The 16,828-nt window shown below is 43.7% G+C and overlaps 1 protein-coding gene across 1 annotated transcript in view; it reads left to right on the forward strand.

The window, feature by feature from the left end:
- Positions 1–394: 394 nt before the first annotated feature.
- The window catches only part of LOC126299542 (transketolase), a 160,394-nt gene continuing 143,960 nt past the window's right edge, over positions 395–16,828 (forward strand). The window contains exon 1 of the mRNA XM_049991536.1: positions 395–631. Coding sequence (XP_049847493.1) covers positions 525–631 — 107 coding nt within the window. The 5' untranslated portion in view covers positions 395–524. The remainder of the gene's footprint in view (positions 632–16,828) is intronic.

The raw sequence follows: 16,828 nt of genomic DNA on the forward strand, positions 1-16,828 counted from the left end.
AAATATATATTAAATTTGAATATGTAGAAAATTAGGTTAAGAATTATGAAAAAATTATTTACACGCAGAATACCCCATTATACTCAACTTACCCCAACCGTTCCTCGTTCGTTGATGTTCTGCTGTAAACCAGGCAAACTGTTTGTTCCTAGGTATCTGTTGTGCTCGAGAGAAGAAACGCGTCTGGGATGTAAATTACATATTATATTGCAACAATGAAAAGGCGTTTGAAACCATAAAATAACATTCCCCCTTAGTCACAATGTTGTACAGAAGAGATCTTTCAGTTATATCAATATATCTTGATTCGGCATACGACTTAGTGTATGCCGGTACACGTCTCCAGCACGCAGCTACAGTATTTGCAGCACGCGGTACTGGCAGGCGCGCGCTCTATCGGCCGCCGACAGCGCCGCTACGGCTGCTGCGGACAGTGGCGGTACCGGCCTGTCGGCTTCTGCGTGTCCACCGGTACACCGCTCGTGTGTTCAGCGCCCGCCTTCCGACTCAACAGCAGGGAAATAATGGCCACCTACCACAAGCCTGAAGCGCGCACTGTGCAAGAGCTCAAAGACATTGCTAACAAATTACGCATTCACTCAATTACCTCCACAAATGCATCCAAATCAGGGTAAGTACTTTTCTCCATGTACTTTTGCGTAGGTGCTTATCAGGTGGGGAAGCGGGAGCGCGCAGCACTGTAAATTAACAGCTTAAGCCCAGTCGTTGCATTGTAAATAATTTCACAGCGAAACATTTTTCATATAATTGTATCTTTTCATCGACGGTCTGCAAGATAGCTGCAATACCATTTCACCATTAACACTGTTGATGCTAATTGCGGTATTGTGGTATCGACAGCTAACAATAAAACGCCCTGCGTAACGATTGTCTGTGCTACTCGAAAGAGCAAACCGAGATTACATCGAGCGCACAATGGCAGTGAAACTGCTGGTAGTGCTCTGCATATGATGACTGCCGGAGTGATTGGCGGCGATCCGACTGCGTCAGTGTGGTAGCACTGCTTCATTTCGTTCGCTTCTTGAAACTGTGCAGCTGCTTAAGTTATTAATGTGATAGACATGCTCAGAGCAGATGAACGTCCGTACTATTCCTTGCAACTCGCTGAACATCTGATAGGTCCGGCAGGCCTTATTGTGTCTCATCCGTTGAAAGAGTACATGGCGAGCAGTTCTTGTAGGAAAATATACTGTATGTCTGCAGAAGATGACCCAACATTAACAGCTGCATTGACCGCGACGCGCGATGTTAACGCGAACGTGTTTCGAGTGAGTGTTGAAATGCGCGCGGCGTTTATTTACTTACGTCACATGTCCTTGAACTCAAAGTATTTCCCGCTACATTGCCTTGTTAATCTGTATAACAGACGCTGAAATCCAGTAGACAACGAGGCACACACTTATCAAGTGAGAAACCTTAGCGGTTAAGGGACTGAACTCTCATTACAGACGACTGGGGACCAAACTGGGACTTCCTAGTTTCCTCAAAGCACTCGCTTGAACAGTAGCAACGGAATACCTACCTAGACGCCTCTATCACCTTGTCGACTCTGAGGTCATTTTTAGTGTTAGAAACAACAAATATCATTTCTACTTCTTTTGCCGGCCTGGGTGACCGAGTGGTTCTAGGCGCTACAGTCTGGGACCGCGCGACCACTACGGTCGCAGGTTCGCATCCTGCCTCGGGCATGGATGTGTGTGATGTCCTTAGGTCAGTTAGGTGTAAGTAGTTCTAAGTTCTAGGGGACTGATGACCTCAGAAGTTAAGTCCCATAGTGCTCAAAGCCATTTTTTTCTACTTCTTTTGCGTTTATTCCCAATCACTGCACTTATCTGCTGGGCACTGCACAGTGCGAGGCGAATATTAGCGAATTTTTGTGCTCTACCTTCTTATCTTGATTAAATATTCCCCACGCGACAAGTTAACGAGAAGAACGTTGCCTTTTCCCCCAGAAATTCCCATGTAAGTACCCCTAGCACATCTTTTACACATCAGTATGGACTGCATCGACAATCGTAACAGTACGCCTATTGAATTCGTTCGGTTTCTGTTACGATGACTACCCGGCAAGGACTACAAACGTTGAAACTGATCGCAGTAGCATCTTTATGCTGTTTCGTTTACCGATGCACCGTACTTCCCAGAACCTTTCTACCACTCTGTGGTATACAGATCTTTTCGTTCACGGCTTTGCAGTTTTCACCAGTGTTCGCAGTAAAATGACAGTCATCGGTTTGCTGTACGTACGTCAAGAGTGAGCGGGTCAACTGCAGATCTTTTACCTTGAAACGCGTACCGTGTAGGTTTTGCGGATAGGCGTCTGACTGCGAAGTAAAATATACAGGGTGTTTAAAAAAAAGTGTCACGTAGTTCCACAGAAGGTCTTGTTGGTCAAAACCCGAAGAAGAGTTCATTTAGTGATATGTCAGGAAACCCGATGCCTGTTCAGATGTGAGCTAATCTGTCCTTTCATTCCCATTTGTGTGTCATGCAGAAGTAGACACTATAGGCAGTGCTGTATGTAGTTACCACGCATCTTAACGCATCCTCCAGCCCTTTTCGCAGTGAATCACGCTCTCTTTTTGCGACATACGCTCCTTAACGTCTGTACATAGACGATGGGTTGGGCATACATCAATGCCTTTAAATATCCCAACAGCCAGAAATCCAACGGATTCAGGTCTCCTGAACGGGGTGTCCATGCTACCAGAATTGGCATTGGTGTATGCCCAACCCATCGACAATGTGCAGAGTTTACAGGAGCATGTGAAGCAATTCGAATGTGGCTAGGTGTGTCTGTAAGAGTACGTCATTAACTGCGAAGGGTGTGTAAGGATGCGTGGTGACCACACACAACACTGTCTATATTTCTCTTTCTATGTAACAGACAGATGGGACAAGAAGACAGGTTGGCCCATATCTCAAAGGTATTGGTTTCCGGACATATAATTATGCTAACTTTTCTTTTTGTTTTGATCAGTAATTGGTTCAAATGGCTCTGAGCACTACGGGACTCAACTGCTGTGGTCATTAGTCCCCTAGAACTTAGAACTACTTAAACCTAACTAACCTAAGGACATCACAGACATCCATGCCCGAGGCAGAATTCGAACCTGTGACCGTAGCAGTCGCACGGTTCCGGACTGCGCGCCTAGAACCGCGAGACCACCGCGGCAGGCGCTTGATCAGTACTACTTCTTGGAAGAATATGTGACACTTTAAACATACTGTGTACCTTAGACTTCCTGTCAAGTGAAGCGAACATGGATTCTTTGACCACCACCACTATCAGCGTCATCACCATTATCGTCACCATCTATTCCACGAGTTGGATCTGTCGGCCTATTATCGTCCATTAGCTCTTCTAAAACGTCTTTTGTCCATACTAAATAGAGTGGCGCGATCGTAAGACACTGGACTGGCATTCGGGAAAACACGATTTCAGGTCCCCACCTGGCCGTCCACATTTACGTATTCACGTAGTGGCTCCTTTGAAAAGGACACGATCGATTTCCTATCGCACGGAATTTGTGTTCTGTTACAGATCATTTCGTCATCGAAGGGACGTTGCACCAAAACCTTTCTTCGATTATCCTCCTCTTATCGGTCGCTCTTCGATGCCCATTTTTAGCTGTTCATTGCCCTTTTGAAGGACATTTTGCCTGTAGTCTTCTATTTCTATTTTAGTACTGAGATTATCTTCTGATGTCTTAATTGTGTGTGTGTTGCAATCTGCTACAGCCTTCATTCCTCTCAGAAACTTAATTTTTGTGGCAGCAATTTAGCTCCTGTCGTTGGCCATTGGGGTCCACAGTCCATTGCCATACGTAGTTCTGTTATTTTATTGTAGAATTTCATTTGTCTTTCTGTGCTGCAGGTTTTCGTTGGTACTGTTCTTATTGACCTACAGATCCGTGAGGAAACTAGCCGACTTTCTCGCAATCTCTCGATAGTATGCATGTGTAACATTGCACGCTAGATGATAAAAAATTGAGATTTGCTTGAAAAATGTACTATGTGAGCATTTCTTTTGTGATGTTTGTGAGACAACAGCAGCAGAACATATTCGTAATATAAAATTTCGTTGAGTATGTATGAGACATGTAAATTAGGCTGCACGGTGGGGTTGCATTTGGCACGCGATGCTCCCGTTCAGAGTTAACTATATTCCATACATTCTGCGCAAGCCACTGAACTGTGAATGGCGGAGGATTCTGTGCTAATCATTCCCTTTCCTGTTCCAATGAGGAAAAATTATTTCCTCGTACGAGCTCCGATCTCACCACCATGTCGAAAATGGACATTACCAGAAACGCGGCTGTAGTGTAATTATAAGTTTTATAATTTGAAACAACAACTTTCCAAAAGTACAGTTTAAGAAGTTTATTTAAACCAAACTATTACCAGTTTCGGGTTTCTTACAAATCCTCCTTCAAATAACTCTTACAACAGACTGTCTTGCTTTCTTGCTGGGACCTCATTTTATAGTCGTTATTGGTTTCGTGCACTAAGATAAACAAAACGTTTTTCGTCCACAATTCGATAAATAATGGTAGATAGAGGGGCACGCAATTTTGTTGCATGGGTTGTAAGCACAGGCATTCATCTTGCTTTGTGTAACGGCCACCTAGCCTTTCAGTTTCAGTTCATTTCTCGGTTAATTTTACGAAAGTTTCAACGGCGATATCAACAAGCATTATACCACTGCGCACCGCTTTTAGAGGGGTTTCGAATGTCGATAAAAAATAAATCGTTCCATTTTTTTAAAAATCCGTACTTGCTTCCGCACTTAAGAACATCACACATGCAACGAAATCGAGTGCCGTCTGCCAATTATCATTTGCCAAAAATCCCGTTTCAATATCTCGATCCGTTCTCGAAACCAAACGGACGCAAACTTTAGGTCACTCGCCCTGTGTACCCTATGCATATTTGCAATCGCTTAGGACTGTTCGTCGTGCGACAAATTCACACTCGTTTTCAGCGTTATGTTTGGAGAGCGAATGTTCTCCAACAGTGATATGTCACGCATGGAACTGCGATGATAAAAGTATTGTGTAATACAAGTCGCGGCGTCAACTGATAACGGACGGAAGCGCCGGGCTGGTTACGTCATCCAGGCGCAGCACGACCGCAGCATTACGTACGCTGCTGACACCTGTTGCCCACTGCAGCACTCCGCGTTCAGCAGTTATGCATCTTGCTCTCCACCAGCATAGTTGGTACAAACATGGCAGTTGTAAAATCTTTTCGGCTAACAAACAGTTGAGGAAAATGAGCCAAATATGGATTTCCCAAACGGATTTCGCAATTCTGCTTCAATGGCAGTTGTAAAATCGTTTCGGCTAACAGTTGAGGAAAATGAGCCAAATATGGGTTTCCCAAACGGATTTCGCAATTCTTCTTCTGTCTGGTCTATAAATATTTAACGATCGATTCTGGAAATGCGATTCTGTCCTCCGGACTTCAGCTTCCAAAATCGGTTGTAGCTCCACCTACTACCGGAAGGGGTCTCGAGCAGGGAGCACAGTCACTGGTTGGTGACAAAATAGTCACGAATTATGTGCATATGATTAAGAATGGAAATTAACTCATTAGTAAATTTTCAAGTAATTTCAAGCGTGCGAAACGTTGGAATGCAACAGTATTCTACCAGTGACCTTGTCGCACTTTTGCGCAACGCCTGTGATCTAAGGGGGAGGGCGGGTTTAATGAAACTGTTTCGCTCATTTTAATTGGGTGAATAACATTTTTAAGTACCTTTTCTTGAGCTGTCCCCCCTCGCCCTCGTCCTCCTCCTCCTCCTCGTGAATATTTCATTGCTATCCATAAGGAAATCGCCCTCTTTCCGATGTTAAAAACATTACCAAGGTGCTGATAACTTGACTACATCATGTTGAGGGAAAGAAACAGTTTATTTACAGTCAAAAGAACTGACGTTCGAAAAACCATTATTTAATCAGTTCTGGCCTTACAAGTAAACAGGATTACGAAAATCGGTTTCCGAAATTCAGTTTTCATCTTCCGTAAGCTGTGTCGCCTGTTAACGCGGTGATTGACAACTGCACGCCGTAACTGCTCCAAACCGTTCCATAACTCCTTTTAACCGTGGATTACGAAACCATCGTAAAATTTACAGTTGTAGTAGGGTATAAAACAGGGAATTTTGTACTTCATTGAATATGTAACATACGATTGGAGATCTAATAATTGTAATTCATTAATGCATGACCTATAAATTATAACTTCTTTTGAATAAAATGTGGAGTAATAAACTTTACAGTAGTTTAATAGGAAAGTAACAGCTCCCCCTTTAGTGTTTCAGGGTAAAAAGAAGAACTATTGCGGAAGAAACCTTTTTCAGAGATGCAGAGAGGTAATGAGGCAGCTAATGTAATTTGTAGTCTCGCTATTTTCATTCTAAATGTACTTAGATTTCAGATTTGCAATTCAGCTTTCTGACTTCGTGATCCGTAAAGTGACGTGACATCCACATTCGCGCCGGTGCCAATAGGTGCAGTGTCACTCTGACCGTGTGTGGCCTTCCCCACACTGACGCAGCAGAAACAGCGCTGCGATCGCAGCAGCACTTGTTACTTGTGACAAGTGGTGTCTAATGGGGTAGATCAAACACGCGCTTGTTCGCCACACAGGGCAACATTTTTGACACCCTGCAGCGTGTTCGCTGCAGATCGCGTTTTGTACCGCTTCTTTGCCCTAGGTTACTATTCTTTTTTCGTTGTTATGTTAGCGTAAATGACACAGTAAGCACGCGAAGCACTGAAAACCCTCACTGTGTTTTCTGTGTCGAGTGCATTAAGTGCACGGTAAGAAAAACAAAATACCGGTAACTCTAGAAACATATACTCTTGAAATCTCGACAGTAAGCTTTTACATTACACATACACCATAGTAATCAGACGTCTTATGTTTTTCTGCTGCTTATTCCCTCTCGTATGTTTCGCTTCTCGCTTGATTACTCGTACAACATATTATAGAATTTTGCCGCGTACTTTTTTATTGTCTTTACAAATTGTACTAAATGGAATTTGAAATTATACTGTTTGCTTGCTGTTCATCGTTTTTACCGATCACATATGCAGAGGATCCGGCGTTTTATTGTTCGGCGGTAACGGTTCGTTAATGCCGCAGCTGTAGGTTAATCCTGGCATGGCACGGATGTCAGAGGCGCAGAGGACAGTGCCGATGCTGGTAAAATGCATACTCGACAGGCCGTCATTTACGTTCCACGAGAAAGAAATTCCACTGAAGTAACAACAAAATTGGAGTAATACACAGCACAATGTTTACTTCCGTGTTAAACTTAACGATGAACTTGAGTATAGCGCACCATATTGTGGCTCCACCTATTGTGGTCTCGCCGTGCTATGTGACTAGACCATTGCCGTTAGAGCCTGGTTACTCTCTCGAGGACGTCAGTAATGTGTTTCCTTTCTGATAACCTCCTTCAGGATCTTGTCCATACCATCAAGAAAGCCGTTGTCCTGAGTTGTTATTCCACCAGTGGGGTCTTGGTGCACAATGCAGATATAAAATGCTGGTGCCGGTTACCGGGCTAATCATGGTACACCAGTACCAGTACTCCGGCTGCTTTGTACACTAGTGGTCATTACAATTGCTACACCAAGAATAAATGCAGATGATAAACGGGTATTCATTGGACAAATATATCATACTAGACCTGACATGTGATTACATTTTCACTCAATTTGGTTGCATAGATCTTCAGAAATCAGTACCCAGAACAACCACCTCTGGCCGTATTAACGGCCTTGATACGCCTGGGCATTGAGTCGAACAGAGCTTGGATGGCGTGTACAGGTATAGCTGCCAATGCAACTTCAACATGATACCACAGTTCATCGAGAGTAGTGACTGGCGTATTGTGACGAGCCAGTTGCTCGGCCACCATTGGTCAGACGTTTTCAATTGGTGAGAGATCTGGAGAATGTGCTGGCCAGGGCACCAGTCGAGCATTTTCTGTATCCAGAAGGACCGAACAGAAACTGCAACATGCGGTCGTGCATTATCCTGCTGAAATGTAGGGTTTCGCAGGGATCGAATGAAGGGTAGAGCCACGGGTCGTAACACTTCTGAAATGTAACGCCCACTGTTCAAAGTGCCGTCAATGAGAACAAAAGGTGACCGAGACGTTTAACCAATGGCGCCCCATACCATCACGCCGGGTGATACGCCAGTATGGCGATGACGAATACACACTTCCAATGTGCTTTTACCGCGATGTCGCCAAACACGGATGCGACCATCATGATGCTGTAAACAGAACCTGGATTCATTCGAAAAAATGACGTTTTGTCATTGGTGCACCCAGGATCGTCGTTGAGTACACTATCGCATGCGCTCCTGTCTGTGATGCAGCGTCAAGGGTAACCGCAGCCATAGTCTTCGAGCTGATAGTCCATTCTGCTGCAAACGTCGTCGAACTGTTCGTGCAGATGGTTGTTGTCTAGCAAACGTCTCCATCTGTTGACTCAGGGATCGAGACGTGGCTGCACGATCCGTTACAGCCATGCGGATAAGATGCCTGTCATCTTGACTGCTAGTGATACGAGGTCGTTGGGATCCAGCACGGCGTTCCGTATTACCCGTCTGAACCCACCGATTCCATATTCTGCAAACAGTCATTGGATCTCGACCAACGCGAGCAGCAATGTCACGATACGATAAACCGCAATCGCGATAGGCTAGATTCCGACTTTTATCAAAGTCGGAAACGTGATGGTAGGCATTTTTACTCCTCACACGAGGCATCACAACAACGTTTCTCCAAGCAACGGCGGGCAACTGCTGTTTGTGTATGAGAAATCGGTTGGAAACTTTCCTCATGTCCGCACGTTGTAGGTGTTGCCAGCGGCGCCAACCTTGTGTGAATGCTCTGAATAGCTAATCATTTGCGTATCACAGCATCATCTTCCTGTCGATTAAATTTCGCGTCTGTAGCACATCATCTTCGTGGTGTAGCAACTTTAATGGCCAGTAGCGTAGTTTTTTTCAGGTGATTTTAAAGAAACTATTCGGTAAAAAAAATGGCTCTGAGCACTATGCGACTTAACTTCTGTGGTCATCAGTCGCCTAGAACTTAGAACTAATTAAACCTAACTAACCTAAGGACATGACACACATCCATGCCCGAGGCAGGATTCGAACCTGCGACCGTAGCATATTCGGTAAAAAACAAGATATGATTCATATTGTAGCTTCATAGTGAACTGCCTACCGTATCGTTAATGACTTTAGTTGTTGTGGCAATTCGAAATTAAGTACCCCGCCACACAAAATTAGATTAGTTTACCATTCAAATTATGAGTCAGTATGCGTTTACGTTTGGTCACCTTGCGATCATACATTCATCATCAAATACTACATCTTTCATAGTTGAATGTTGGTGACCCATCACACGATCCTCTTAAGTCTCTCTCAATTTTTCCAGTCTCTGCATCTTGGAGTAGCTGGTGCCATGTTTGGTTTCATACATTACCATGTACGAAATGTAGCTAAAATGTAGCTTAAAAAGCCTAGGAGGATATCTACATCTTCAATATCTCAAAAAATCTATTGCGTTACACTACAGGAAGAGAGAGCCATTCATAACATGCATCTTCTTCTTTTTCCTGGTCTTTATCACGTATCTTCACGGGGTCGAAATGTTAATTTTCGGATCTGGCAGTGTTTGTGGATGCCCTTGCTGACGCCATCCCTTTCACCCTCATGACCGAATTTGTGTATCCCAACTGTCTGCATCTAAAACTTGAAACTTCCTGGCAGATTAAAACTGTGTGCCGGACCGAGACTCGAACTCGGGACCTGCATGTAGTTTACCCCAGGCGGAAGTGTGTGAACGTTCTTCTAAATGTCTGCAAATGTGTAACTGAGGTACGAAGTGCGTACCAGGCCTGTATTCACCTAGTCGGATGTGGGAAACCTCCTGTAAACCACCTCCAGACTGGCTGGCACACCGAGCCTCTTTGCTGATCCGCCGGGCTGATTCGATCCGCAGCCGGCACGCCTCACCGTTTCCAGGAAGCAGCGTGCGTCAGCAAGCAGCTATCCGGGTGGTATTCGTAGCATCCATCATGTCGCGTAAACAATTCGAGATTTCAAACTGAGTTTCTAGAAAATGATTATAAGCAAAGAGCGGAATGAATCTTCCTGGCAGATTAAAACTGTGCTCGCACCGAGCGCTCACTCAATTGCAGAGTGAAAATTTCACTCTAGGAAGATCGCTCAGGCTGTGGCTAAGCCATGTTCGGCAATAACCTTTCTTTTTAGAGTGCTAGTCCTGCAAGTTTCACAGGAGAGCTTCTGTGGAGTTAGGATGGTAGGAGACGAAGTACGTCTGCAGCTCGTGGTCTAGTGGCTACCGTTTCTGTCTGTGGACCACGGGGTCCCGGGTTCGATTCCCGGCCGGGTTAGGGATTTTTCTCCGCTCGCGGACTGGGTGTTTGTGTCGTCCTCATCATTTAGCGCTGTGCTGGTAGCTCATCGGGTTCGGTCAGAGTGTTAGTTGCCCTCTGTAATAAAAAACTGAGTCAACGACTCTACGCTGAACTTCAACGGGTGTCATGGGACATCCGCAACGAACAAAATCGAACAAAATGGGAACAATAAAAAAAATGGTAGACCACTTTCCTAGGGAAGTTAAAGGTCCAAAGTTCACGTCTCAGTCGGGCATACAGTTTTAATCTGCCAGGAAGTTTCATGTCGGCGCACAATCCGCTGCAGAGTGAAATTGACATTCTGAAAAGAGTGGAATAATTTGCTATATGGTTAATAAGCGAAACTTCTTTATCTACCACGATGTAAGAATAGTTATTTTTTTCTCTTTATTAAATAATGTAATTCTTCCATGGGCGTCACCGCCAGGTGGACACGGGAGGGGGGAGGGGGGATGCGTTCCAGCCAATATTTTTTGGAAAGAAACTTCACCGTTCAGTGAATATATCGAAGCTTAACTAATCACACATACAGTGGAAACTCGATTATCCGCACCTAAGTTACACGGGTTGTCAACCGCGAGCATGTATGTTGCACCCGCTCGCGTTTTGTTATGTGTGAGTTACACAGTTGCCAATCGCTACGCCACTGCACCGTGTCGCGTCTGTGCTTAAAAATGTCAAAGTGGACGGGAGTGGTACCATCGCTTAAGGATAAAGTGATGTGAAAGCGAGTCTCAGGTGTGACGAGTAATGATCAATGTTTTCAGAGCAAGTTAGATCAAGAAATTGTTGTAAACGTATTGCAGACGAACGAACAGCAGGAAATGTAAGAAGATGAAACAGAAGAAAACGTAGATGCACAAAATGGTGCAGGACCATCCAATGCAGAAGCATTTCAAAGCCCTGGAAACAGCTTTCAAATGGTTCAAAAAGCAAACGGAGTATGAGTGTACTCCAATTAAAACGAATATGTGATGTAGCAGCAATGCAGAGAAAAAACTGTATACGTCTAATGACAATTAACATGTATTTTAAACAAAATTAAAGTACAGTGACTGACCTATGTGATTTTTGGCAGATGTTTCATGATTAAGGTTGCAATATTTTAGTAACCTTAAGAAAATATGTAAATACGTACGAAAATATGCCGCTGATCTCTTAATAAACATTGATTTTTCTTGATTTTAACGATTTTAATTTGTTTTTGTTGTTTTGAATAGGCACCAAACATACAATGAAGGGCCAAAGAAACTGGTATAGGCAGGCGTATTCAAATACAGAGATATGTAAACAGGCATAATACGGCGCTGCGCGCGGCAACGCCTATATAAGACAAAACGTGTCTGGCGCAGTTGTTAGATCGCTTACTGCTGCTACAATGGCAGGTCATCAAGTTTTAAGTGAGTTTGAACTTGGTTTTACAGTCTGCGCGCCGGCCGGAGTGGCCGTGCGGTTCTAGGCGCTGCAGTCTGGAGCCGAGCGACCACTACGGTCGCAGGTTCGAATCCTGCCTCGGGCATGGATGTGTGTGATGTCCTTAGGTTAGTTAGGTTTAATTAGTTCTAAGTTCTAGGCGACTGATGACCTCAGAAGTTAAGTCGCACAGTGCTCAGAGCCATTTTACAGTCTGCGCACAAGTGATGGGACACAGCATCTCTGAGGTAGCAATAAAGTGGGGATTTTCCCGTACGACCATTTCACGAGTTTACCGTGAATATCAGGAATGCGGCAAAACATCAAATCTCCGACATCGTTGCGGCCAGAAAAAGATCCTGCAGGAACGGGACCAACGATGAACGTAGACAATCGTTCAGCGTGACAGAAGTGCAACCATTCCGCAAATTGCTGCAGTTTTCAGTACTGGGCCATCAACAAGTATCAGCATGCGAAACATTCAAGGAAACTTCATCGATACGGGCTTTCGGAGCTGAAGGCCCATTCGTGTAACCTTGATGACTGCATCCCACAAAGCTTTACATTGGGCTGTTGATGACTGGAAACATATTGGCAGGGCGGACGAGTTTCGGTTCAAATTGAATCGAGCGGATTGACGTGTACGGGTATGGAGATAACCTCACGTATCCATTTACCCTGCATGTCAGCGGGGGACTGTTAAAGCTGGTGGAGGCTCAGTAATAGTGTGGGGCGTGTGCAGTTGGAGTGATATGGGACCCCTGATAGTCTAGATACGAGTCTGACAGGTGACACGTACGTAAGCATCCTGTCTGATCACCTGCATCCATTCATGTCCGTTCCGCATTCCGACGGACTTGGGCAATTCCAGCAGGACAATGCAACGCACCGATACTTCCACTGGCCATCAAACTTCCCGGACGTGAGCATTATTGAGAATATCTGGGATGCCGTGCAACGTGCTTTTCGGAAGAGGTCACCACCCCTTCGTACTCTTACGGATTTATGGACAGCCCTGCAGGAGTCATGGTGTCAGTTCCCTTCAGCAGTACCTCAGACGTTAGTAGAGTCCATGCCACGTCGTGCTGCGGCACTTCTGCGTGCTCGCAGGGGCCCTACGCGATATTAGGCACGTATACCAGTTTCTTCGGTTCTTCAAGGTATATTAACCCTAGAAAGATAATCATATGCAACGTACCTAAAAGATTACCATACGTGAGCGACGGAGGTTATCTTTCTACGGATATCAATAAAAATTCACTTTTCTCAGACATTCAGTTATCCGGATTTTCGATTATCCGAATGACTTAAATGACTCTGAGCACTATGAGACTTAACGTCTGAGGTCATCAGTTCCCTAGAACTTGGAACTACTTAAACCTAACTAACCTAAGGACATCACACAATCCATGCCCGAGGCAGGATTCGAACCTGCGACTGTACCGGCAGCGCGGTTCCGGACTGAAGCGCCTAGAACCGCTCGGCCACTTCGCCCGGCGAATGACTTACAACAGTTAAGCTCGTTAATAGAGTCTCCATTGTGCTAAAAACTCTTGTGCGGTAAGAATTAATGTTTAGCAGGATTTACTAATGTGCAGAAAGCAGATCATTCTCTAAAAACTCAGTATCCAAAAAAATATGTTGGTACGACTTCAATTGTGGAGGAGCGGGTTAGATAAGCACGAATTTTCTTGGTTTTGCTGTAAGTTTGTAGTAGTGTGAGCAGGGGTCAGACGGCTAATAATCGAACGCCACGCGACTACTTCCAAGGAAGAGAAGAGTTCCTAAACGATTGTCCGAGTGCACGGATCCACATGAATTTCTATAACTTGAAGATCTCTACCGACAGGAATATTTTGATATCAGTGATATGGCTGTCCAAGGGCTTTGGTATGTAATACTTCAGCAACCTGGCATGAAGAAACAGGTTTCCTTGGAAAAAGTGTCGTTATAGAAATAAGGTCATGATGTGGCAGCTACGTACTCAGAAATCTATGTTCAGTCTTTGAAAACAGAACGTGAATTCTTTCACCTATGATACACCGTAAAATTACTGGAAGACGCAAAAGATGTTTTGGTTTCGATGAAAAAAGCAGTTCGACAGTTATTTGTTAAGGTTAGACGTTTTTGGTTAGACTTATGCTTGTGTGCCCAGCTTCAAGTTGCGAAGTAGAACACAGTTTTACTGCTCTATAACGACTGAAGAACTAGCTACGTACAACAGTGACACAGCAAAGGCTTTTTGATACAGGAGAAATGTATTTGGACACTATGGTGATGAACTTCGCAAGATTATTTTACCTTATGCTCTTGAAATACTATTTAGTTCTGACTTTTTAACCACGTATATCTATATTTTAAAATGTATTTTTAGTATTTGAAAAATAAACCAAATAAAATCGCGTCGTAATACTCTATTTATTTACATTCCTAATAAAAATCAAGCAGAATTTACTTCGAAACTCTGTTTAATATGAAATAGTTTCACGGCTGTTTAGGACATAATAATCATATATACAAGGTCGATAAATTATATCTTAATATTATATAACTTATTTATACTCGGTAATCGTGAAATACGTTTTAATCCAGGCTTACGTTGGCATGCTTTAGAAATTTCAAGCGAAGTGCCACTGAAATACAAGAAGCGCATTTCCGAAAGGTACCAAATCCGAAAAACTGAAAAATGAGATAACAGCTGGCAGCACTACTTAGAACCTTTACCTATGTTATAAGAACTGTTACGTATGCCAAAAGTGCCATAACCGATACATATTTCCCCTTAAGACTTGCTGTTCATGACGAAGAGTACCGTATCCAGTCTTATTTCGTTTCCAATTCTTAAATTATTCTTCTTACTCCAAAACACGGTAGGGCATATTAACTTCGCCTTACTAGTGTGATTATGCAGTTTTCAGTTTAGACGAAATTCTGAAATAGAGTATGTTATTAAATAAGCTACTGAGGACAAGACAAGTCGACAGCTTGTGAAAACACTCACTGTTGGTGTAGACGTAAATCTGAAATTTCTTCACATATGTTGTTGCAGACTAAGACAAATTCTCTTTTCACTAGCCGTCGATAGCCCTTTTAAAATAACATTATCACACACAAAAGACTTTGCGTTTATTTTGCCACAAAATAGTATAAACAGTTGATAGTAAAGTAGAAACAATGTAAAGAATACAAAACGTAGCAACTGCATTATGCATAACGGAAGACAAAAATGTTCTTCGTTCTTTTCCAACTTCACGGATACGCACACACATTCCGACAACTGGTTAATGTGCTCAGTATAGGGTGTGACCACCTCTGGCAGCAATACAGGCCTGACAAAAGCGGGGCATGCTGTAAATGATGTCATCACTCTTCTGCAGAGGTGCTCTCAAGTCTTGGGAGAGTGGTTGGTGGATGCTGATGTGATTCAGCCCGTCTCCCTATTGCATCCTAGACACGCTCTATGGGATTCAAATCGGGGGAGGGAGCAGAAGAAAACATAATCACCCATATTCTTTGAGGTCAAGCATTGTCGTCCATCAATACAAAGACTGGGCCCACATCTGGCAATAACCGCACGTGAGGTTCCAAAGTCTCATCATGATACCTGATAACAGTTAAACTTTGTCGAGTCACCCGTACAGTTTCATGAAGAGGTGTTAGAGTGGACAACGTAATCCCTGCCCACGCCATTACGAGGGCTGCTATATATATTTCTGGCCTAATAATGAAAATACGAATATTTATCAACGAAAATGGTTTATTGTTTTTCAAAATATTCTCCATCAAGATTTATACACTTTTGCATGCGCTCAAACCAATTTTCGAACCACTTTTTCCACTCCGATTGAGACACCTCCAAAACATGGTTTTTGAATGCTGCAACAGCATCTTCTGGCGACGAAAATCGTTGACCACGCATTTTTTTCTTGATGTGTGGGAATAAAAAGAAGTCATTGGGTGCCAAGTCAGGGCTGTACGGCGGATGACCCATCACTTCGACGTTTTGGCCGGTCGAAAAGGCGCTGGTTTGAGCCGATGTGTGACAGTTCGCATTGTCATGGTGCACAATGATTCGTCTTCTCTTGTTCATTTTTCGAATTTCTCCGAAGACTTCAGGCAAACAAATGGTGGTGTACCACTCAGAATTGACCGTCCTACGTTGCTCAAGCGGAACAGTCGCCACATGACCAGTTTTGCCGAAGAAACAGGCGACCATTTGCTTCGAAGTGCTTCTTCCACGAACAACTTTCGTTGTATTTGGCTCGTCTTGGAAGACCTACACGGTCGATTGCTGTTTTGTTTCGGGCTCATACGCATAGATCCATGATTCGTCACCTGTGACGATCTTATAAACGTCTTTTGAAGCACCGCGATCGTATTTTTTCAGCATTTCTTGACACCAATCCACACGAGCTTTCTTTTGTGCGATTGTCAAATTGTGCGGGATCCAACGAGAACAAACCTTTTTTACGGCCAGGTGTTCATGCAGTATCGAATGTATGCTGGTGGGAGAAATGCCTAGGCATGCATCTATCTCACGGTATGTCACATGACGGTCTTGCATTATCAGTTCACGTACGGCATCGATGTTTTCTGGCACAACGGCTGTTTTTGGACGACCTTTGAGCGAGCGTCGGCCACGATTGAATTCGTTGTACCAGTTTTTCACAGTGCTATAGGATGGTGCTTCGTCGCCATACAAAGATTTAAGTTCATCGATGCACTCTTGTCGTGATAATCCACGTCGAAAGTTGTGAAAAATGATCGCACGAAAATGTTCACGAGTTAATTCCATTTTTGTGCCAAATTGATTTCTTCAAGTCCCTGTAAAAGAAAAAAAAATTGTCGTAAGTCAATACGTTCTGAGTACATTTATGCTAAAAAATGTCAAACTTTCCAATGGAAATGTCAGATTG

Source organism: Schistocerca gregaria, chromosome X, assembly GCF_023897955.1.
Source record: "Schistocerca gregaria isolate iqSchGreg1 chromosome X, iqSchGreg1.2, whole genome shotgun sequence".
NCBI lineage: Eukaryota > Metazoa > Arthropoda > Insecta > Orthoptera > Acrididae > Schistocerca > Schistocerca gregaria.